The 26,106-nt window shown below is 41.3% G+C and overlaps 1 protein-coding gene across 3 annotated transcripts in view; it reads right to left on the bottom strand.

Moving 5' to 3' along the window:
• The window catches only part of LOC148508125 (coiled-coil domain-containing protein 158-like), a 100,369-nt gene that overhangs the window by 4,852 nt on the left and 69,411 nt on the right, over positions 1 to 26,106 (bottom strand). For all 3 annotated transcript variants that reach the window (XM_088445016.1, XM_088445018.1, XM_088445017.1), the window contains exons 20-21: positions 15,299 to 15,366; positions 9,588 to 9,767 (exon numbers count right to left, since the gene is read on the bottom strand). In XM_088445016.1, the coding sequence (XP_088301142.1) occupies positions 9,588 to 9,767; positions 15,299 to 15,366 (248 nt within the window). The remainder of the gene's footprint in view (positions 1 to 9,587; positions 9,768 to 15,298; positions 15,367 to 26,106) is intronic.

Below are 26,106 nucleotides of genomic sequence, written 5' to 3'. Positions count from 1 at the left end.
TCATTATTTGGTGAACGATCTGCATGACCAGCAGGCATTCTGTAAGGAAAATGTAGCTTTTTCCTGGCAGCTGCAGAAACTGAAGGAGGAAATTATGATGTTTCACATGCGGCTGCAGCTGACAATTTTTTTTACCAACAGCTCTTTGCACAGTTTTAGATTTGGGTCTGCTGGAAGAAAACTCACAAGGTAGGAATTAAACCTAGGATCCAGAATGGTCTCCAAAATATATTTTTCAGATTTCAATAGATTGACGACTCTTGGATCCTGGTGAAATAAATCAAGGGCTTGATCCACCAATCCGACATACTTTACGCAATCGCTCCGTTTCACCTCCTCCTTCAGTTTCTGAAGCTGTTTTTGCAAAAGTCTGATGAGAAGAATGACCTGACTCAAGCTGGCTGTGTCTGAACTAACTTCACGTGTGGCAAGTTCAAAGGGTTTGAAAACCTTGCACAACACACAAATTATTCTCCAATGCGCTTGAGTAAGGTGCATTCCCCCTCCACGGCCTGTCATAGGCCGTTGTACAGGCCTGGGTGGCCTTTTGCTGTTCCTCCATCCGCTGAAGCATATAGAGGGTAGAATTCCACCGAGTTACTACCTCTTGCTTCAGCTGATGGCAGGGAAAATTTAACAGTACTTGCTGGTCATGCAATCTTCGACAAGCGGTCGCTGAATGTCTAAAATGTCCAGAATATTTTGCTGGCCACCGAGAGCATCTCCTGCGCGACCGTGTCAGTTTCTAAAAAATGTTGCACCACCAAATTAATTGTGTAAGCAAAACATGGGACGTGTCCACATGTAATGCTCTCACAATATTGGTGGCATTGTCCAAAATCACAAATCCCAAGGAGAGTCCAAGTGGGGTAAGCCATTTAGCAAAGATTTCCCCTCATTTTTCTAAGAGGTTCTCAGCGGTATGCCTCTCAAGGTGCCCATACACGGGACAATTTTTAACACGATTTTGGCAGTTTCTACAGGTTGGACAGACCAATCATTTGAAAATAGATGTATTTTGAGTCTTCTGCAACCCCGATGCGTGTCCCCGCCATCATCTAGTTGGATCACAGATCAAATGGTTTTGCAGAGAGATCCCAACCGATCGTGTACGATGTGACACACTTCTATGCATCTTATCCTATGATCGTAAGGATCAATCTTACACCATTTGACCACATCTTATGAAAAATTTCAAATTAAGAATTTCAAGGACAATCGTCCAACTCATCTTACGAACTTTGAATCTTACCGTGTATGGAGGCCTTTAGTGAAACCAGTTATACAAAGCGTAGCCTGCCTCTGTATCAGCTGTCTTTTGGTAGATGTTGCTGTTGCTGGCAATACACCTACCCAGTGGGCTGTCACAGTCATGTAATCCTTAGTTTGCCCTGTCCCACTTGTCCACATATCAGTGGTCAAGTGGACAGTGGGTACAACGGCATTTCTGAGGACATTAATAAGGTTTTCTTCAATGTCCTTGTACAGACCTGGAATTGCTGTTCTAACGAAGTGGAATCTAGAAGGGATCTGGTAGTGAGGACACGATTAACTGTTGAAAACCCACTGCAGTAATGGCAGATACTGGACGTACATCTAATACCAGCATAGCTGTTATGGTGTCAGTAATCTGCTGTGCAAATGGGTGATTGCTGTCATACTTGTTTGCCCTTGCAAACGATTGTTTAACAGTTAATTGTTTTTTGGAGGATACGCTACAAGTAGTCTTCCTCCTGGTCCCCTTCTGGGATGAAGATCCACTCACAGCAACAGGCGTAGTCATCAAGGATCCTTCTGAGGAATCATGGATAGGAGAGGAGTCAATCATGCTTTGAATACCAACACTGGATGCAGCAGGACTACTCTTGATGACGAATGAGGATGTTGATGATGCAGGTGTTGGTGGTGGAGATCGAAGGCGCTTGGATCTCACAGAGAGGGAGCAGGTAGGTGACACTGGACTTATTACGTTTTGAGTTTTGGAACTTGGCGACATACACTTTGATATTTGATGAATGCGCTCCAAGTGACGTAACAAGGAGGAGGTTCCTATGTGGTTTAGGTCCCTCTCTCTACTCACTCTTGCTTGGCAACGGTCACATATGGCTTGACAACTGTTGTCCGGATCGGGGTGGAAATAATTCCACACGTGAGAAGTGTATTTTTTTGTCTTTTGTCCCGGCATGACAACAATGGGCTTTGGCTTTTTCAATCCATGGGCAACAGCTGTTGCCTTACTTACACAAAGGACATCCTTGTCATCAACATCCTTATCACCAACATCTTCATCATCCTTAGCACCTTCAACTACCAAAATATCCTCCTCCTCCATGTGCAATTCCACAGAAGCATCCTCGATGACTATGTCTGCAAGATGTTGACTGCCCTTACCCCCATTTACAGAGGGCACACAAATGTTGGAACTTGGAGGATCCTCCAGTACACTAGTATTTAGGTCTGGCTCACACATGGCAAACGCGGACACACTTGCACTCTCCTCGGGGATTTGTGATTTCGATTTCTCAAGGCACACAGTTGGTTTTTCTGAAGGGCTATCAGAATCAGAACCCGCAGTCTTCCTAAAGAAAGGCCAAGGCCTTATCCTTTCCTTATCACTTTGTGTAGTGAATGGCATATTGCCAATTTTTTGTTTCTCTAGAGGCAAATTTCCTTTCAATTTTTTTTTCTTAACTTCAGTAAAAGTAGCTTTACCATATGGATGGGCCTTCATAGAGGACGAGGAAGTTTACAGCCTTGCACTGCTGGTGGCAGCTACCACATGTGGTTCTTGGCCTTGCTCTCCTGTCATGTGACAACCCTCCATATTTTCTGCGGTCTTGAAGCAGTTGCGTTGCCGACTTGCTAGATCTTGTGCGGCTAAGCCTAACACGCACAGACAATTAGACAAAAAAAGACAATTTAAAAAAAAAAAAATTTCAGCTCCAAAACTTGGGTCCAGAGCACAGATTGATGACGACTGGAGTCGGGCAGCACTAGGTTGCGTTGCTGACTTGCTAGATCTTGTGCGGCTAAGCCTAACACGCACAGACAATTATTATACAAAAAAGACAATTTTTTAACAAAAAATTTCAGCTGCAGAACTTTGGCCCAGAGCGCCAATTGATAACTACTGGAGTCGGGCAGCACTAGGTTGCAACGTACTGTATATTGTGCGGCTAAGCCTAACACGCACGCACACACACACAGAAAATAAATTGACAATATATATTATTTTTTGGGGGGTCTAGAACTTGGGCCCAGATGGATGCAGCAGACAGCACAGCACCAGCCCAGATGGATCAGCAATAGCCCAGATGGACACAGCAGACAGCACAGCACCAGCCCAGAATGGATCAGCACCAGTCCAGGACACAGCAGACAGCACAGCACCAGCCCAGATGGATCAGCACCAGCCCAGATGGACGAAGCAGACAGCACCAGCCCAGATGGATCTGCAACAGCCCAAATGGACACAGCAGGCAGTACAGCACCGGCCCAGAATGGATCAGCACCAGCCCAGGACACAGCAGACAGCACAGCACCTCTCCCCAGCCCTACACTACCCTCCCTCCCTGTTCAGTCTCCACAGCCGGAGTGAAATGTTGCCCGGCGTGTCCCTTATATATGGAGACGAAAGCTCGCGAGCTGCAAGATTTAGTCTTTATGGTTTTGCCTCAATCTGAGAGATCCGAGTCAGGCGGGAAACTCCGAGCCGGCTTGGATCCGACTCGGATCTACAAAAATTCGGGTGGTTTCGGATCTCTTAGATCTGAACCCGCTCATCTCTAGTTAAAATATATGTTAAAAAATTACATGAATAAAAAACAAACATAAAAGGTTATATGAAAAGTGACTATGTGTATTAAGTGGTGATGCCCTCAATAGGCCCAGCCAGAGTAGCCCTGGGGGCCCTACATCCAAACGCTCACCCCAAAGATAATATATTTACCAATTATAAGGCCTCATGACAAAGGCACATATATATTTTATCAATTGTAAGGCCTCATGATAAAGGCACATACATAAATGGATCCAAATTGAGAGCCAGCTTACCTGGGAGTCACCCCTGGGAACTAAAACTAGCACTACTAGAACCAGCATGCCATACTATTGCTGGCTCATTCATGCATCTCACAACAACAAACAAAAAATGGCAGCTGCTCAAATCAATCTGGCAGTACTCTTCAGGTGCATGAAAGGAAGGTGTCATATCAAGTAGAAAAAAAGGGGGGAGGGGGTTAACCCCCTATTGTTCCTCAGCACACTGAATTGCACCTGTAACAATACATCAAGACTATATGGTGATAGAAATTCAAAGATATTAGTTGCATGCATTTGCAAATCCATGGGAAGCGTTTGGATGTAGGGCCCCTGGGGCTATTCTGGCTGGGCATCTTCAGCGCATCACCACTTAATACACACAGTCACTTTTCATATCCCCTTTTATGTTTGTTTTTTATTCATGTCATTTTTTCACATATATTTTAACCCTTTTTCAACACTTATTAATTAGTCTTACACATCTATACTTTACACTTCACTGTCACCCTTCTTCCTTTTTTCGTGTGATGCCCTGGGCTGGACATTTTCTGGGGTGCCCTGCGCCCCGGACATGAACCCCTTAGTATTAGGAACTGCTAGTAATAGAGAAGCCGTGACGTGGCCTAGTAGCTTCCCATGGATTTGCAAATGCATGCAACTAATATCTCTGAATTTCTATCACCATATAGGCTTCATGTATTGTTGCAGGTGCAATTCAGTGTGCTGAGGAACTATAGGGGGTTAAACCCCCTCCCCCCCTTTTTTCTACTTGATGACGACAGATTGCCCATGTTCAGAGATGATTGATATACCTACACTGAATGATCAATCGTTCAGTGTAGGTACTGCAGGGGAACAGCAACGACGGTATGATTACAATGTTGTAATCGTACTGTCATGCCGCCGTCATCTAGTGGATGTGCTGCTTAAGTCATTGTTCTCTTGTTCTCCTCAATTGTTTATGTACTGTGTAAGGTGCTGCTGAACCCTTGTGGTGCCATAGAAATAAAGGATAATAATGTGCTACAGAGACTTGTTGGGTAATATTTCATTAAAGAAATGACAGGAGATTGTGCATTTAGTGCAGTGGTCAGGGAACAGGGGTAAATTACCCCACATGTGGCAAAAATGAAATTCCTGGGGGTAATGGACGGACAACCGGGCTTGCATATGACTCATTCTATAATGATTCATATGAAAGCCCGGCTGTGCCGCAGGGAGGCTCTAAGCCGGACACCCACTGAGATGTTATTACCAGTGGGCGCCTGACTCCTTCCCTGCAGCGCCGCGTTAGCAGGAGGCTGGAGTTCTCTTCTGAACTCCAGCTTCCGGCTCTCTCCATGTGCACTATGGGAGAGATGTCATAACATCTCTCCCATAGTTCCGAGGAGCAGCCAGGCATACAGGACGGCAGCGGATGCAGGAGCGGGGATTAAGGCAAGTGTTTTTTTTTGTACAAGTGGAACTACAGGGGCACTACTACAGGGGCACTATATGGGGCACTACTACAGGGGCATAACTATGGGGGCACTACTACAGGGGCATTATATGGGGGCACTACTACAGGGGCATAACTACGGGGGCTCTACTACAGGGGCATTATATGGGGGCACTGTTTTGGAGGCGAAAACTTTTCGTGCGTGCTCCCAATTTACTCCGTATTCAATTCCCAAACAGGTGAAAACGGGACCCGTCGAATGTGAACCAGGTGAAAAGTGCAGGATGAATTGGGGGCCTAACTCTGTACCCCAGAAAAGGTGGGCTGACTTCGGAAATTATTATGGTAATTTAGTATTAGCCCTAATTGAACTAGTTAGGGGACTTACTGTAAGTGGTGGTAATTGCTTGCTATTAGCGTCTAGGTTAAAAGTGTTTAAGAATGGAATAAAGCAGTGTTTTTGAGAGAAAATAAGTAGTCCCATCAAATTTGGGGTACTTGAAAATGGGTGCTAACATATATTTATGTTTCTAAAGTGAAGTTTTAGATAAAGTGAAACTTCACATACAAGCACCTGCAATATCAAAAACACTTGGCCCCTTCTTAGAGCACCCCCAGAAGCTTATGTTGCTAGTTTTTGAAGTTGTCCCCCCACTTTTTTATTTTTGCCCCAAATTTCTAATTTCACAGAATTACTTACATATTAAAATGAGGATACGTTCATAATGTCCACATTTAAAAATGTAAACATAGTCATAATTTCAGCAGTGTGAATGACAACAAAATGATTTTAGGGCTAGGGTTAAGCTGCGGTTAGGGTTAGAGCTAGATGCAGAATCAATGATCAATGACATGTCAACTGTCAACATTCACAATGTCAAAATTATGTCCATTCTGTCCATGTTGACCTAATATACCACACCCTTTTAAAATGAGTTGTCAGAAACATACACTGTACAAAACCACAATAGGCCTAGATACCATTAGAGAAAAGCCAGTGCAGTGAGTGAAGAATAGATCACCTTGTCAACTTTTAGGCACAGGGGTAGCACTATTATGCTTAAGGATTGTGTAGCAGCCAGAGGCGCAGGAAACATAGTCCTGGTGCATTACCCTAAAAAGGAATCCGGGGAATGAGAAAGCAAAAAGAATGGCAGTGTGCTAAAGGAGCAGTTCTGTTAGTGGTTATAGCAGCACAAGAATAGGAACTAGGAAAAGTCCTAGAAAAAAAATATTTAACAAATTCATCCCTAAAATAAGTTGAAAATTTAAAATACAGGTTTATGCACCCTTTAAGGTTGTGTTATTTCATCCTGTGTTTTAGTAGTGCATACCATTTGTTTTTACTTTATATACACTATACAAATGCACAATGCATTTTATTATGTCTAAGTTTATATAACTTTATTTTTAATTTACAAATCATTGGCAAGACTTTGCAAGCATTCCAATCTATATTGGAGACCTTGCCAAGTGCTGGTGTTGAGGTCATTATATTGTTCGCCTACATAACAAAAAGAAAATGACAAGGCATTGACATTGATTACCACACTTACCATATGGTTACACGTACATGCCAATTTTTACATGTGTAATTGTAAGAAAATGGAAAACGGAAAACTGTCAGTAGATTCCACCAGGGAACCACACAGCCGTCGTATACTGCGATTTCACTCATTGCCTACTAGCCAGCTGGGTGTTGCCCATACTCAGTAGCTGGTGATTACTAAAGAACAGCAAACACCAAACAGAGTGATTCACTGCCTTTTGTGTGTACCGTAGATAGATAGATGTGAGATAGATATAGATAGATACTGTAGAGAGATAGATACTGTAGATCAGGGGTGGGGAACCTTTTTCCTGCCGAGGGCCATTTTGATATATATAGCATTATTTACAGGCCAGATGCAGGCCATGCCCCCTCTGTGTGTCATCGCATGGGGGCGGGGCCACAATCACCGGTGATTACAGCAATGCCCGGAGTATCCTGAGGATGCTCTGGGAGCTGTAAGGGCAGCACTGTGACCATCTGAAGTGTCCTAAGGATGTTCCAGGCGGCACTGCTGCATAGATTCTGGCTGCAGGATGCCATTCTAGGCACCCTGCTAGCCAAATGAGGCTAGCAGAAAAAAGCTCAGAGGGCCAGACCAAATGATTCCGCGGGCCTTATACGGCCCCCGGGCCTGAGGTTCCCCATCCCTGCTGTAGATAAATAGATGTGAAATAGGGGATGCAATCGGGAAACCGGCTGCCGTGATCCCAACAGCCGGCTACCCGACTGCTTTATGGATACTGTAGATAGATGTGAGATAGATATGAGATAGAAAGACAGAAAGAGATAGATGTGAGATAGATATATACTGTATAGATAGATATATGTGAGAGAGATATACAGTAGATAGATACCATAGATAGATGTGAGATAAATAGATAGATACTGGAGATAGGTAGATAGATATATACATACTGTAAATAGATAGATGTGAGATAGAGAAAGATACTGTAGATAGATAGATGTGAGATAGTAGATATATGTGAGATCGATACATAATGTAGATAGAGATATATATTGTTGTTAGATTGATGTGAAATATATAAATATGAGATAGCTAGATAGATACTGTAGATGTCTGATAGATACTGTAGATGTGAGACAGATAGAGAGAGAGATACTGTAAATAGATAGATACTGTAGATGTGAGATAGATAGATACTGTAGATAGAGATATATACAGGTTGAGTCTCCCATATCCAAATATTCCGAAATACGGAATATTCCGAAATACGGAATATTCCGAAATACGGAATAATTTTGGCATGACAGATAATGAAACCTTTGACTTTTGATGGTTCAATGTACACAAACTTTGTCTAAGGCACAAATTATTAAAATTAATGTATACAATTACCTTCAGGCTGTGTGTATAAGGTGTATATGAAACAAATGAATTTCATTTCTGTACATAAATTTAGCTTGAGCCACAATATTTTTGAAAATATTGTATAAACTTACCTGCAGGCTGTGTGTATAAGGTGTATATAACACATAAATGCATTCTGTGTGTATATTGGGGTCCCATTCCCAAGTTATTTCATTATGATATGCAAATATCCAAAATACGGAATATTCCATTATCCAAAATACCCCTGGTCCTAAGCATTTTGGATATGGGAGACTCAACCTGTACTGTAGTTAGATAGATGTGAAATAGCTAGATAGATACTGTAGATGTGAGATAGATACTGTAGATAGATAGTGTAGATGTGAGATAGATAGATATGAGATAGATAAATAGATGTGAGATAGATAGATATGAGATAGATAAATAGATGTGAGATAGATCGATACTGTGTAGATAGATGTGAGATAGATAGATAATGTAGATAGATATATATATGATTTAGATGGATAGAGGTACAATGTAGATAGATAGAGGTAGCATAATGTGAAATGTGGGCCCTATTGTGTGGCATAAAATTAAATGTGGGCACTACTGTGTGGCATAAAATAAATTGAAAGTACTATTGTATGGCATAATATGATCTGTGGGCAATAGCATGTGGTATAATGCGATATGTGGGCACTAGCATGTGAACTGGGCATAATTTGACAGCACATGTAATTTAATATTTCTTATATTAATGTATAAAAACTGTATATCAGTTTTAGCTCTGCACCCAAAATGTTGTCCTTCGAAATTAAAATGTGCCCTCCTCGATGATCAGCACCATGCCCAAAAATATCCTAAAGTGAATACTATTAATAAAACGTACCTGTGCATTTTATGGACAGCCTTTAAAATCTATATGACATTAAAATTGAATGTAGAAAAGAAGGATAAAAAAATTGTACAATGTAACTATTGGGGAGCAGAACAGCCCTTACTGGAGACTTTAGGGAATGTATGGCATTAATGGGATGAGTAACATATTTTAGTTATTACTGTTGCTCACACTTTCCAGTAAAGTTCTGAAATGCCTAATAAATGTAATAATAAACTTAATGTTGAGAAATTAAAAAAACAAAAAAAACACCAATAATTGAAAAGACTTGTTGGTTAGAAAGCTAGGTCTAGAGAATGAAAGTAGAAATGATGAACAATATTACCAAGAGCAGAGTCATCAGCAGGATAAACGTGACTAGGGCTGTCCAAGATGCCCTGGATGTCAATGCCACCAGCTGGAGCAGTCAGCAAGGAGTGCACTGGAGATCTAGGTCTAATTTCTTGGTTTTTGATGCGTTTCTTTGGAGAGGAGGTGTAACATGGTTCCACCAGGTATGAATTTTCTTTAAGGGAAAAAACAATTATAGATGTGAATAGAAAACATAAAACATGTTTTCTACATTTATCTAACATTGATGAAATACATCAGTTATCATCCCATTTTATACCATGGTCCTTCCATAAAAAAACCCTGGGCTTCATTCAGTATCCCACGGCTTAAGTTCTTCTTTGCTCTCCCTAGCTCACACACTGTCTCACCAAGTTCTGCAGATTATGTGGCTACCCTCATGGGTGCTGCAATGAGCCATGTGTTATTTCAATTCACTGCACACATCCTGCTTACATTGCTCAAGATCTTATTTCTTAAAATATAAATGTAGCCACAATTTAAATTTCTCTCTTCCACCCCTTTCCAATATAGAATTTTTGTTTCCCTTTATACTTAACTGTCCAGCTATTCCAGCCGGGATCAAGCAATACATTGGCTCTATTTGAAAGCCTTAGTTTTTGTACTGGATCTTCCCTGATATGTACAGAAACCAGCTTCCCCAGCCTTATGTGAACGACAGGAACAGTGCCAGATTAACAACAGGGTGGTCAACCAAAGGCCCACACACACAGCTATATCACCAGCGTGGAGGACAATGTGGCATAATATGAACTGGGAACATTACAGTGTGTTTAACACATTTGTGGCTCTGGGAATATGTACACATTATACCTAATATCATCACCAGCATATCATATTAACAATTTTATTGGTAGAGGCCCCCACAGGTTATTTGAACAATGTGACACCTTAGGGAATTTCGAACAGAGGTTAAAGTGGAAAACTCCTTTAAGAAACTGAAGTAACTGTGTATGCTTCCTACAGGGATCTCAAAGAGATTAGAGGTCTCTTTTTTCTCTGCAGATACTAAAACATTGTTGGATGTTGCAGATGGACAAAGCTGACACATGTAGTGGTAAGAGTATCTTGAATATAACAAAACAAAATAAAAAATAACACCACAATTTTATTATAGCAAAACAATATATATTTTTTTTCTCATTTGGTCATAATTTTGCAATTATCAAACACATCATACTTAGCCTTATGTCTGACTAGGCAACTACTGATGTCCCATGCATTGATGTGCTAATTTTAAAGCAGCTGCTACCTTGCAAATAAATATAAAAGAAAGTATTCTGTGCATGTTGTGTGTTTATGCCAAAGTTTTTGTTAGTATGTTTTTTTCCCTATTTGTGATGCTACATAATGACCAAGTAAAAAAAAAAAAACATAAAAACATTATTTTCTGTAATATTTTAGATTTGCTTGAAGGGCAGGTAAGTAGGAGTGTGCAAGTGGTGCCATCGTATAGTGTGCAGGGCCCTCGAGACATCAATGTAGCTGCCCCACGGCACCTGCATGTGGTTGGCAAGGTGCCTGGAATATCACTTCGGCGTGAAAAAAATAGTGTATATAAATTACACTTTGAATGTGAAATTCAAAACAAATATGTAATTCCCAATGCAATGTAAATAGGGGAAAAAAATTACTTTTTAATGCACCGTAAAATACCTTCCATGGAATCCATCTGGGGGACACTGCATATCTTGACAATGGGTAGAGGGGTCGGCACAGGAGTATAGGCACTAAATAGGATAGTGTGAAGCTCTGCCCCCTCCCACCTCCACAGGACCTGCTTAACCAAGCAGAAAGAGGAAGAAGAAACAGAACAACAAACCACAACTATGTAACAGGAATAACCAAGAACATAGAAGTAACAACAAATCAGGGAAGGAATGCAGTGTCCCCAAGATGGATTTCAAGGAAGGGATTTTACTTTGAGTAAATAATCCAATTTCCTCTATCATCCGATCTTGGGGGCAATGCATATCTTTTCAATGGGACTTCCCAAAGCAAGCCTAAAAGGGGGTTCTCAAATCCACTTGTCCAGGGCTTTGAAGGTCTCTGAAGAGCCTCCAAGACAAAGTTAAGATCCCACGGAGAAAGAGGAGACCTATATGGAGGCTGACTATGAAGCAACCCTTTGCAAAAATATCTGGACCTCTGGAAGTAGGGCTAAATGCTTTTAAAACAGAACAGACAAAGCTGACACTTTTCCCTGGATGGAAGAAAGGCAGCCTTTAGTCATCCCATCCTGAAGGAAATTAAGAGCCACGGTAGTTGAAAAGTAGCTGGGGAAATAGACTGTTGCACGCACCAAGATATATAAAGTTTCCAGATACAATGATAAATCTTGAAAGTAACTGGTTTACAAGTCTGAATCATGGTCTGAACTACTTTCCAGGAAAACCCTCTGGCCCTCAGGATCTGGGTTTCAAGAAATCTGGGTGTAGGCATGATCCCTGATGAACGAGATCGTCTCGGAGAGGAAGGCGTTAAGAAACGTCCGCTAGCATTTCCTGATGGATGGCGTACAAAGGACGACAGGGCCAGTCTGGGGCTACAAGGATCACAGGAAGACCCTCTCGTCAAACTCTTTGAAGAACCCTGGCCAGCATAGATATCAGTGGAGATATCCCAGCTGAAAAGACCAAGTCACCGTCACAACAGCGTCTACAAGAACTGCTTTAGGATCCCTTGAGCAAACCCTGTACACAAGAAGCTTTTTGTTTAAGCGCAAAGCCATCAGTCTCAGATCAGCTGACACACTGTCTGGGATGGATAGTGTGTCGACTGGGGAAGTCCACCTACCCATGCCTGGAATGTGAAGAGCAGAAATGGCAGTGACCCAGATTTCTGCCCAAGGAAGGATGTGAGACACCTCTGACATGGCTTAACTGTGTGTGTGTCCCTGGTTGTTGATATAGGCCACGGTAGTGGCATTATCTGATTAGACCTGAACGGTTCTTCCTTGCAAGACTGGTTGAGCCTGGACTAGTGCATTCCAGATCGCCCTCAACTCCAGGATGTTGATGGGGAGAGTGGATTTCCTCTCTGACTAGAGACCATAAAGTCAGAGGTCCAGAGTAACTACACTGGCATCTATAGTGTGCAGCACCCAGTCCCAAACTGAGATTGGGGATCCCTTTGGACAGATTGGGGGGTATGGAGCCACCAAAGAAGCTACTGGCGTGTCAGGGGTACAGACAGAAGAGCTGTAAATCCAGATGAGAACCGGTCCTGGACCACCGACGCAGGATCTGCCTCTGAAAAGGCCAAGCATGAAACCTAGAAAAGGGGACCACCTCATAGGAAGATACCATCTTCCCCAGAAGTTGCATACTTTGGAGAATAGAAACTCAAAGTAGCTGAAGAAGTGATAGCACCAATGACTGGAGAGCTTGGATCTTCTGAGGGGGAAGGAAAACTTTCTGACAGCGGGTGTCGAAAAAAAGACCCAAGAACACCATCCTCTGAGCGGGTGTGAAGTTGGACTTGGGGTAATTTAGAATCCAACCATGAGTCTCTAAGAAGCTTACCGCAAACCGCAGATGTTGTAGGGCGAAGTTCTGTGAAGGGGCCTTTATAAGGAGGTCAACCAAATAAGGAATAATGGTGATTCCCTTCTTGCTCTACAAGTAAACCATATGGGCCTTGGCCTCTCCAAATAGGAATGTGAAGGTAAGCGTTCTTGACATTTACAGATGCTAAAATTTGGCGCCCTCCATTGTGCTGATAACCGAGTGCAGAGACTACATCTTGAATTTTCCAAGAAAGATGTGGATTCAGCGGTTATAAATTCAGAATTGGATGAAATTACCTATCCGGCTTTCCCATAAGGAAGAGGTGAGTAAAACCCTTGGCCTTCTCGGGAAGATGAAATCGGAACAATAACTCTGGAATCTAAGGCCCGTAACCAATTTGAGGCGAAAAGTCTGGATTTGTGATACTTTTTCGCCGATGACGTCATTTTCGCCTGTTTTGCTTTTACCCCGTATTCAATTTGAAAGATTTTCTGCCTAGGTGGAAAGTCAATGCAATGTAATTCTATGAATAGCAGGCGGAAAAAAGTGCAGAATTGGGGTTTTGGGGTGCAACGTTGCGGGAACCCCCGTGCAGTCTTCAGACAGTCCCCCAGAGGTAAACTGTGTCAATTTAAACCAAAAAAACACTTAAGAACACCCCAAAAAATCACTTTCTTTTTGGGAGCGAAAAAAAAAAAAGTTGGGGGACAAAGCTAAAAACTAGCAAACTTAACTCTAGGGGGGGGGGTCCCCAATTATGCCCCAAGTGTTTTATTTAATTGCAGGTGCTTGCGGCAGGTGGATTTTTTACGATTTTTTCAACTTCACTTTAGTAACTTTTAAATATGCTGACCCCCATTTTCAAGTACCCCAAATTTGCTGGGAAAACTTATTTTTTGCAAAAAATACTACTGAATACTATTCTGCATCACGTATAGAAAAACGCTATTTAGCAGCTATTGAGCCCGTTTAAAAACACCAAATAACTTCAGCAAGCCAAATCGGGGGGTACCATAGGGAACCTCCATGTCATTGCATCTTTTGGGGGGTGTCAGGCTAATTTCCCCAAATCTGACAGTACTATCCGCCATTCAAGTTTCGTCCGGGTCCCGTTTTCGCGTACTTTCAAATTGAATACGGGGTAAAGCGGGCACGCGTGCGTGATACTTTTCCACCTACAAAACGGTCTGAAAAAAAAAAGTCTGGACCGTGAAAAAGTATTGCTGCTTGGCTCAAATTGAATACGGCTCTAAGAGAGAATTGACAGCTGACAGGAGAGATGTACATTTGGATGGCTCCTGGGGAAGAGGAGTGAGCATAACATTTGTGGGCAAGGGGCCTACTGAAGCCAGTCATCCCAGAACCTAAGCAGACAGGCCACTATCACTGGACGATGGGGTCCGATTACCTGGGAGTCATGCAGCTGGCTTAAGGGGTTTGGGCCCGGGTCGGCAAAAACTGGTTCCCCTTTGGGCGTAAATTGGAGCGTCTCTGAAGGTCTGAGATTTGCCCCTTCAAGAGAAGCGAAAGGAAAGAAACCGGGACGGTTTTGCTATTTAAAAAGTACCTTACTCCAAGGCACTAAATAAAAAACTAAGGTCTGGTGGAGGTGGTAGGCGTTAGAGGGGGCGGAGCCTCACACTTAACTGTCCCCCAGATTGGATGATGGAGGAAGAGGACTAGCTTAAAGCAATCAGAATTTAAATGACATAGTAATAAAAGCCAGCAGGCTGCACTTACTGCAGATTTCTGTTTGCACCCTCCTGAGATGCGAACAGAAACCAGCGATAAATAGGGCTTTCTGTCCTTACCACAGCCGCCACAAGTGCATTAACCCATAGCTTTGGGTACTTAACCTGGAATCTATGGGTGAACACGTGTTAGCTGTGGGGTTCCCGCAGGAGAAAACGGGCTTATAATTGAATAGCTCCAAGTGTTAAAGCTTGAGGCTATTTGCCAGTGGTAAGCACTGTGGCTAATGGAATATTACATTTAAAAAATATTCCTCTCTTTCCCCACAATGTTCCTGGCATGTTCCTCATTACAAGATATCACACAACAGCCACAATTTAAAAAAAATAAAAATAAATTCTGTTTTATAGAACTTTCTGGATAACGGGTCTTTGAGTAACAGATGCCATACCTGTATATACTATATACCCATTCCTAAACTCACCAGTGTTAATAATTGATATAAGTTGTTCTTGATCTTCAAGATCTTCTGTGTATAAAGTTAATGGTTCACTGAAAGCAGATAAAAGTGAATATCAGAGAATGGTTTAATATGAATCAGGCAATTTAGAACATAATATTCAATACTGTTGGGATATTTAGGGTAACTGCTGTAAAGCTTTCAAAATGAAATTCTGATATATTATTAGTCAAGTCATGTAACATTTTGCTTGGACTCAAAAATGGCAAAATCAATATACAAAATGACACCTATTTTGTGAAGAAGCATATTTTCAATCACATTTGACACTTACAATAAAACAAAAGAAAAATCTGCGCTTTTTGATCTGCGCGGGGACACCAGAATTATCAAAACATGAGAAATAGGTGATATAGATTTAATAAGCTGAAAATCAGCACAAGAGAACACATAAATACATAATAAAGAGTTGATCAGACTCTATTCAAAACAAACATACATATAACATTAAGTGTACAGACACTAAATAACAATATACAGTGTCCTGTATGGACACTAATAGAAAATGTTTTGTATATGGTTTACATCTGTGAGAATGATAGGATACAAACAGAATAAATTAAAAACTAAGATTCACAAATAACCAGACAAACACATCAATGTGAATATTGACCGGCTGGAAAGAATCACCTGTATAGCAAATTAACCCTTAAAATGAGGGAAAACAGTCTCGTATATGGCACCAGTCATATGGAATGTTTAAATGAGCAAAGGATATAATAATTTTCCCAAATGTTGGTACCACATCAGAGGTATTAGATCTCAGTCAATTGGCGTGGAGATTCCTTGTATTTAATCAATACAGTAATAATAAAAAAGTTACTTTGTAACAGAACAAATTTCTGCAAATGAAAGGGGAGTAACTGAAGGTGGTAATAAACTCACTAGATGCCTGCTGAGTACCGTGTCTGAATCACTACGGCTGAATGGTATCAAGATGGTAGATGGCTCTGGTAAGGTAACTCACGGGGGTATAATCCTCTCCAGATATCCTCAATCACCGGAGCACTGTAGATGGAAACAGTGGGCGGTATGAACGAACCGCAATATAACACCCGTTGGGCGCTTCAAGATAGTAGCGGCATTCAGGATGGCCGCAGCAGCCGGCTGCCAAGAGTCTCGAGGGATCAGCGTGAAGATGACTGCAATCAACCACCCGGACCAGAGCAGCAGTCAATCAGACAGGATCAGCCGTTCGAAAAACAAGGAGACCGGCACATAGGCAGTCAGGTAGGGACAGCTTCCGTCTCCAATAATATGAAGTAGACAGTAATGTAGCCAGTATGTTTGTCAGCTTTCCAATGAAGAAACAATGGGACAGATACTGACTCCAAACTACTTCAGTTGTACAGAGGGAAACAGCAACGCGTTTCGGCTACAGCTGTAGCCTTTTTCAAGCCAGGATGTTTCCCTATATCCATTATAGGGTTTAAACAGTGCTAGAACAGAGTTGATTGGTCAGTCAATTATCTAGTTTTAATTTAACCCCATATGGCATATTTAGAAGCAATATAATGAGCTCACAGTAATTAAAATTCAATACAAAAATATATTAAATGTACAATGTACAGAATTTGTTTTAACACAGGTTAAATAATTTTAATAAAAATAAATAAAAATTATATATAAAAATATGTAATGAAATTAAGACTAAAATTAGTCATAATAAATTAGACAACAATCATTATCAGCAAAAGGCTAATGTAAAAATCTGATGTCCCAGCGCAAACATGACCTGTTTTGTCATGGTATAACAATAATATTTATACTTACACATCAAGTATTCGCAGTCATCAATCAATAATATTGACAACAATACTATTAGTCTCGTTATCGTTAGAGATAAATCTATAGAATATCATTACATTTACCATAAGAAACAATATTGAAGGGAGAGGGTGTATGTATGAGGAACATCCTTATTTGATCTAATTCACACAATTTAGATCCATATCTCTCTAAGTAGACAAATAACAAACATACATATACACATACACACATATATATTCAAACACAGAAAGGGATCTGATACAGATATATCTAGGATACCAATGATACATGGAAAACCCGAAAGGGATAAGGGGCTGAACTAAATGAAAGGCTGAACTAAATAGGAGGAAAAGGGGCAGACCGAGACCGATCAACTGACCACACAGTACATGTCGAGTGGCGACGGTCCACCCCTTGTCCCCAATGAAACCAAATAAACCTAAACACATAGGTTCAGTTGCAAAATTCAAGTGCTTCATTCAAACCATCTGGAGAGAGGGTTTGAAGTTTGAAAATCCACTTAGATTCGGCTTCACATAATCTCCTATATCTATCACCGCCCCTACTAGTGGACCTATAAACTCCAACCCCATGACCCTCAAACAAGAAGGTTATTTTGGTGAACCTCAGCATAGTGTCTGGAGACACTATGTGTCACCAAACCTTTCTGGACATTCAATCTGTGTTCGCGAAAGCGTTCTTTTAATGTCCTAGTTGTACGACCAACATATTGTATGGGACAACCGCAACTAAGTGCGTACACCACATAAGAGGACTCGCAGTTAATAAAACTATCGATATCAAACTTATTGCCTGTTTTAACTGAAAGGACTTGTACATTTTTAGTAATATGTTTACATGTAAGACATCTCGTTCGATTACAGGGAAAACATCCTTTTGGTTTAATTGGGAGCCAGGTGTTAATACTAGTTGTTTCTTTTGAGCTTCTAGAAAAAGTGCTTGGGGCTAGAAAGCTTTTTAAATTTCTGTTCTTTTTGAAGACAATATGTGGTTTTGGGGCAATATTAGGAGAAAGTATTGGATCAAGCAATAAAGTTTAATAATTTTTAGTGATAATTGCTTTAATTTTATTTGACTCATTATTAAATTGAGAAATATAAAGTAAAGAAGTGTCTTTTTTTATTTTTTTAGATTTATTTATTATCTCTAAGGGTGCATCCGTAGTAATAACATCGTTTTCTAAAACACTCATAGAATCAACATTAGCACTGGTGTAGACATTATTATCATGTAATTGAGATTTGTGTGTCAAATCAGCATGCATAAAAGCACTATCCACCAACTCCAGGGGGTAACCTCTATTTAGGAAATTTACTTTCAATTTATCAGCATGTAAATAGAAATCTTCGTCTCTTGTACAATTCCGCCTAACTCTACCCATCTGACTCTTAGGAATATTGTCAATCCACGGACGATAATGTCCACTTTTATAATGAAGATACGAGCTAGAGTCCACTTTTTTGGTATAAAGAGTAGAGATAATTCTATCTTTTACAACTGATAGAGTGACATCCAAGAAATCAATAGAACTGTGACTAAAGTGCGAAGTGAAACATAAATTCATATTATTAGTGTTCAAAAAATTTGTGAATTTCTGGGCAGAAAGAAGATCCCCATCCCAAATAAAACATCTATGTAACGGCCATAGAACACCAGACTCGCTCCGGCTTGTCCATCCCAAATATAATGATCCTCAAATAAGCCCATGTACATGTTAACATAGCTCGGAGCGAATCTGGTGCCCATGGCTGTTCCGTGAATTTGTAAGTAGTGGGTCGAGTCAAAAACAAAATAATTGTGTGTCAAAATATAACGAATACAATTTAATAAAAATTCCCATAAATCATGAGGGGTATCAACATCCCTTTCCAAAATTTCTCTCACTGCCAAGATCCCAGCCTCATGTGGGATATTGGAGTAGAGAGCCTGCACATCCAAGGAAAAGAACGCATACCCTTGACGCCATGTGATAAGCTTCAATTTATTTATTAAATCCATAGTGTCTTGGATATGTGATCTCTGTGTGACAACAAATTTCTGTAAAAAGTGATCAACAAAAAAGGATAAATTAGAAGTGAGTGAATTAATACCCGAAATAATAGGATGCCCCGGTGGTAAAATTAAAGACTTGTGAATTTTGGGTAAATAATAAAACACCCGTGTAATAGGGTGACTAATAAACAAAAAATAAAATTCATCCTTATTAATAATATTTTTATCTTTAGCTTCATCCAATAATGTTTTTAATCTCTTCTGGAAAACTAAAGTTGGATCTCTCTCTAGAGTTAGATAAAATCTAGTATCCTGGAGTTGGTTCAAAGACTCCTTAATATAATCACTTGTATTCAGGATGACGACTCCACCACCTTTGTCCGCAGGCTTTATAGTAATGGAGTCATCATCCTGAAGAGCCCTTAGAGCCAACCTCTCACCATGTGACAAGTTTCTCTTACCAAAATCCCTATTTGAGTTGGAGTTACACAGTGTCTGGAACGCTTTAAATGTATTTTTATAGAATATTTGAATACTGGGGCTTTTGTGACACAAAGGATAAAAATTTGACTTTTTTTTAAATTTGGTTCTATCTAGAGGAACGGGAGGACCGTTTATATCAAACATTTTAATTTCATCCTCTCTGTCTCCCCCTTCAGCTTGTAAGGATTCTAATATAGAAAGACTTTCTAAATCATGTGCATCCAAAATAATCGGATCATCGGCCTTATCTAATTTTTCTTTTCTAGTTTTAGAAAAGAAATAACGTTGTCTGCACAATGATCTTACATAACGGTTGAGTTCTGTAAATAAATTGAAAAGGTTAGGGTTAGTACTAGGGGCAAAATTAAGGCCCTTCGAGAGCAACAATGTTTCAGTAGTGCTAAGGGACCTAGTGGACAAATTAAAAATACCTGATGTATCTAATAAAGTCTGGGACGTCTGGGATCTCCTCCCTCCCATTCCCCTCTTTCCCCTATTTCCCTTGTTCTTTTTGGGGTCCTTTCTTGGAGGGGTAGATATCGATTGCGGTATGGAAACGTTTTCCAATCCTTTTCTCGATTTGAAAAATCCTGTTGGTGGATTTGATTCAATTTATTTTTAGGTCTCGCTCCTGGATCTAAATAAGGGGATCTAATGGGAGCTGTAGCATTTCTATCCATGTTCAAAGGTTCATTTATAGATTTGGAATTAATATTCGTCCTAATTGATCTAAATCTAGGAGCAGACTATGGTGAACTAATTCTAAAATTGGGAAAATATTTCTGTTTTGGATGTGATCTTTTTTGATATCTTATTGGATGATTCTCATCCCTTAAAAGCTTTAACTTTTTCTTTGTTATAAGTTCTCTCTCATACCCCCCATAATGGTCTGATTTAATTCTGAATCTCTCCTATTAAAATCTGGATCATCCTTGAATTGTAATAGCTCTTTGTGGCTCTGTTCAATTTCTTTAGTAATTTTTTCTATTTTCCTTTCCCTATAACTGATCAATAGTTTAATCAGAGAGATAGAACAACGTTTAAGGGTTAAATCCCATTCCTTAGTTAATTCCAAATCATCATTGATGGATAAATGTTTATTAATCTGTAGACCTTTAGGTATCCTATCCAGTTCTAAATATTTGGACAGGAACACACTATCCAACCAATGTCTGCTTTCAGCCAACAAAAGAGACTCCAGCTCCAAGAAACCATGATTCATATCTGGTTTTAGATCAACAGGTATAACATAATTTTCAACATCAAATCTTGACAAAAATTCCTCTCTCCGGTTTTTCCTCTCTCTAATCCATGACAATTCGGTCATATTGATCCCCTATTTATAATGCAGCTGGGTTGACAAGATAAATATAACACAAAAAAAGGTACCGAGCTCTATATAAAAACAGGGAGATCAGAAAAAAATGCAGCAGAAAAAATAAGGTGATTGTCAACCTTATATAATAGATAAATAAAAGAAAAATCTGCGCTTTTTGATCTGCGCTGGGACACCAGAATTATCAAAACATGAGAAATAGGTGATATAGATTTAATAAGCTGAAAATCAGCACAAGAGAACACAAAGAGTTGATCAGACTCTATTCAAAACAAACATACATATAACATTAAGTGTACAGACACTAAATAACAATATACAGTGTCCTGTATGGACATTAATAGAAAATGTTTTGTATATGGTTTACATCTGTGAGAAGGATAGGATACAAACAGAATAAATTAAAAACTAGATTCACAAATAACCAGACAAACACATCAATGTGAATATTGACCGGCTGGAAAGAATCACCTGTATAGCAAATTAACCCTTAAAATGAGGGAAAACAGTCTCGTAAATGGCACCAGTCATATGGAATGTTTAAATGAGCAAATGATATAATAATTTTCCCAAATGTTGGTACCACATCAGAGGTATTAGATCTCAGTCAATTGGCGTGGAGATTCCTTGTATTTAATCAATACAGTAATAATAAAAAAGTTACTTTGTAACAGAACAAATTTCTGCAAATGAAAGGGGAGTAACTGAAGGTGGTAATAAACTCACTAGATGCCTGCTGAGTACCGTGTCTGAATCACTACGGCTGAATGGTATCAAGATGGTAGATGGCTCTGGTAAGGTAACTCACGGGGGGTATAATCCTCCAGATATCCTCAATCACCGGAGCACTGTAGCGCTCGGTACCTTTTTTTTTAATTACAATAAAACAGTCCCCATGTATAGTGTCTTGTGTACTAAATATATATATATATATATATATACACAGTATATATATATATATATATACACAGAGAGAGAGAGAGAGAGAGAGAGGGAATGGGTATGAAATCCCCCCCTAACCCTAACCCTCCTTGGGGGTGCCTAACCCTAACTTCACCCTCAAGTGCCTAACCCTAATCCCCCCTCTAAGTGCCTAACCCTAACCTCCCCCTTCCCCGCTACCTAAACCTAAGTCCCCCGGGGGGGGTGCCTAACCCTAACCCTCCCCCTAGCCTAACCCTAACCTAACCATCCTGGGGGGGTGTCTAACCCTAAGCCCCCCCCGGGAGCCCTAAACCTAACCCTCCCCCCCGGCAGCTGTCCACTCACGGTGCCCGGCATCACTACGATCGTGATGCCGGGCGCCGGTCTCCCGGCGTCGGGGAAATGCGGGCGTCTACATCTAGATGCCCGGCATTTCACCCTTGTCGGGATAAGACAGTCGGGAAGCCAGCTGCCGGTATACAGGCTTCCCGATTGCTTCCCATAGAGAGAGAGAGAGAGAGAGAGAAAAGTTCACAAGTCTTGCACACTCAAACAAATTATTTCATGGGTGCCTGGTCCAAATAGATAGATAAACAGAAATGTCCACGTCAATAGACAACCAGCACGCCAAAATGATTGCAAAAAGGTAAAAGTCTTTTTATATCACCACAGCATATTTCAATACAGCGCCAGTTCACAATAAAGTGCAACAGTGCAAAAAAAGAGGTTTAAATGTGATACTCATCAAGTCAGTGACCCATCGCTGTGGCATGGTGTGTAGCCCGGCCCGACAGCTGTTTCGGCACCCTCAGGCACCTTCCTCACGAGGCATAACCACACAATTACCAGCCTATGTTCTTATACCCTCTGTGAAGCACACCTGAAATCTATAATGATGATGTTCCATAACAATCACCTGTGTAGCTTGCATCCACTGGAACCTCCACATGTCAGAGCGACGCGTCCAACGGGGAACCGGAAGTGACGCGTGCGCTCCAACGGAGCTTGCTTTCCACAGCCCGGAAGTCATATTCCGGTTTTGCTGTCAATGCCTAATATTACGGTACATTACAAAATTATTCACAGGCTATTAAGTATTATATTCAGAGTCAGGTGATAGCATCATATAGTATAAGTTATGTCTCACAGAGGGCAAGAAACATACAAAAATTACAAATGTTAAAAAGACACAAACAGACATGGAAAGAGAAGATGTTATTAAATGCAACACTTTATAAGAAACAACTAAAATTTAATTCTTCTTTAAGCCCCAAAGGTGACAAGGAGCGTAAGTCATAAATCCAGCGACATTCATTCTGAAGCAGTTTTTTACCACGATCTCCGCCTCTGACAGAAGGAGGTATATGATCGATTGGCATCACTTTAAAATCCAAGAGACTATGACCCATGTCCACGAAATGCCTAGCAACTGGAGGAGTGTTGCCATCTACCACTGTAAACGCTTTACGTATGGATGAACGGTGTAGTGCAATCCGTTCTTTGAGCATGCGAACAGTCTTGCCCACATAAATACGATTACATGGGCATTTAATTATGTATACAACAAATTTGCTTTCACAATTTAATCGATGGTGAATTTTAAACACTCTTTTAGTTAACGGGTCCTCAAATTGATCACCGGTGATTAAAAATCTGCAATTAATGCATCCTGAGCAACGAAACACACCATTCTTCAAAGATAACCAGGTTTTTGATGATTTCGTTCCAACATTCATTTTTGTAACCATATCTTTGATGTTACTGCTACGTCTGTAGCTAATCAATGGTAAATCTTTACAGCTCTTTTTTAATGCTGGGTCTGTTTGCACAATATGCCAATGGCGAAAAATAGCACTCTTAATTATTTGTGAACTGACAGAAAAAGTGGTATTAAATACCAGTCGTTCCGGTTTCGCTACACATGCAGTTTTCTTATCATCCAACAGCGCGGTCCTATCAAGTTGCAGGCATTTTCCATTGCTTGTTTAATCTCCTTTTGGTCATAGCCTCTCTCAATAAACTTATTTGACATCTGTTGAAGAGCCATCGGTAATTATTTAGTATCTGAAGTTATGCGTGCGACACGTAATAATTGTGAAAAAGGTAGGCCCTTTTTAAGGGGTCTTGGATGGAAGCTATCCGCCTCCAAAAGTGTATTCTTATCTGTTGTTTTTGTGTATACAGATGTCTTAATTTTGTCACCAGTGAAATCAATCGTTACATCTAAATAATTAATCGATGTCGCACTAAAGCTACAGGTAAATCTAATAGTACTTTCAATAGAGTTAAGATAATTTGTAAACTCAAGTAAATAGTGTTCACCACCAGACCACACCATGAAAACATCATCGATGTAACGAACATAAAACAAAATATATTTATCTAACGGATGTAACATAATATATCTCTTTTCGTACTCATGCATGAATAAATTAGCATACGCCGGGGCCATGTTCGAACCCATCACGGTTCCCCGGCATTGCAAGTAAAAGGTGTTATCAAATAAAAAATAATTTTTATGTAATATAATATTTATCAATAACATGACAAAATCGACTGGTGGTCCATCATACTGTTGACTGGTGGTGATCATATCCCTAATTGCCTGCATTCCCTCCTCATGGGGAATGTTCATATACAGATTAACGAATTATCTTAACCCCCCCCCCAAAATCCCGATATGTGCGCGGGAAAAAAATGGGCGTGGTCACTTAAAAATGGGGCGTGTCAACATGACACACCCCTTTATTTTCACGCTGAACATTCCTATCCATATGCACCTTAATCCCAGTAGTACCCCTTATACAGTACCCCCAGTTTGCAGTTGTGGTCCCTCTTATGCAGGCCCATAGTAGTGCCCCTTATACAGTATCCCCAGTAGTGGTCTCCCTTATACAGCCCCCAATTAGTTCCCCTTTCTCAGTGCCCTATGTAGTGTTCCCACTTATGCAATGCCCCCAGTAGCAGTCCCCACAATGCAGTGCACCCAGTAGTGGTATCCCCTTATGCAGTGCCCTTTATATAGTGCCCCCAGTAGTAGTCACCCCCCCTATGCAGTGCCCTTTATATAGTGCCCCCAGCAGTAGTCCCCCCCATGCAGTTTTCCCAGTAGTGGTCCCCCTTATGCAGGCACCCAGTAGTGATCCCCCCTATCTAGTGCCCCCTGTAGTGGTCTCCGCAGTGCCCCTAGCAGTAAGCCATTTATATAGTGCCCCCAGCAGTAGTGCCCCCAGTAGTAGGCCACCTGATGCAGGCCCCCAGTCCAGTGGTCCCTGTAGTGGTCCTTCCTGTTATTGCCCCCAGTTGTGGTCCCCCCAGTGCAGTGCCCCTAGTAGTAGGCCCCATTTATAATGCCCCTAGTAGTAGTTCCCCCCCCCTCAAGTAGTGGTCCCCAGTTGCGGTTCCCCCTCCTGATTAAGTGCTCCCTGTAATAGCCCCCCCAGTAGAGGTCCTCCCAATACCCAGTAATAGCCCCCCCCCAGTAGAGGTCCTCCCAATAATGGTGCCCCCAGTGGTAGCCACCCTCCCCCCGTTGTGCCCCCACCCCAGTAGAGGTCCCCCCAGTGGTAGCCACCCCCCTCCCCAGTTGTGCCCCCAGTAGTGCTGACAGGTTTTTAAAAGAAAATATATAGAAACATACTTACCTGAGTCCACGCTGCTGCTCCGGACCGCGACACCTCTCCTGCCGCCGCCTGCCAGTCCTCCCGGGCTGGCGCGCTCAGCATTATGGGAGAGACGTCATGATGTCATGACGTCTGTCCCATTACCCACTGCAGGAGCCAGACGGAAGTCCGGCTCTTGCAGTGGGTGCTGCAGCTGTCAATGAGAGTCTGTCTGACTCTCATTGGCTGCTGTTTAACACACGCATCGCCGCCAGCGCTGGCGTCGATGCGTGTGTTATGCACAGCCTGAGCCTGCCTCCTGGCGCTATTGGGCAAGCGCTCAGGGGGAGGGAACGGGCTCATGTGTGTAGCACAGGACCGGCGCTGGAAGCCTGGCGCCGGTCCTGTGTAAATGTGTAGCGCTGACCGCACTCACTGCGGCCCGGACCGTGGCCAGCGGCGCCCCCCCGCGTCGCCGGTCCCACAGCACCCAGGGCACGCACCCTGCTCGCCCTGCCCTAGTTACGCCACTGTGTATGTATATATATATATATATATATATATGAATAAATAATGGGCAGTGTGTTTTAGGTAATTTAAAAAAAATTTGGGCTACAGTAGATCAGTTAAAAAGAAAATGTTTT

Source organism: Taudactylus pleione, unplaced genomic scaffold (assembly GCF_031769625.1).
Source record: "Taudactylus pleione unplaced genomic scaffold, aTauple2 ptg000376l, whole genome shotgun sequence".
NCBI classification, from domain to species: Eukaryota; Metazoa; Chordata; class Amphibia; order Anura; family Myobatrachidae; genus Taudactylus; species Taudactylus pleione.
The sequence above is the reverse complement of the archived record's forward strand: the minus strand, read 5'-3'. Positions and strand labels throughout refer to the sequence as shown.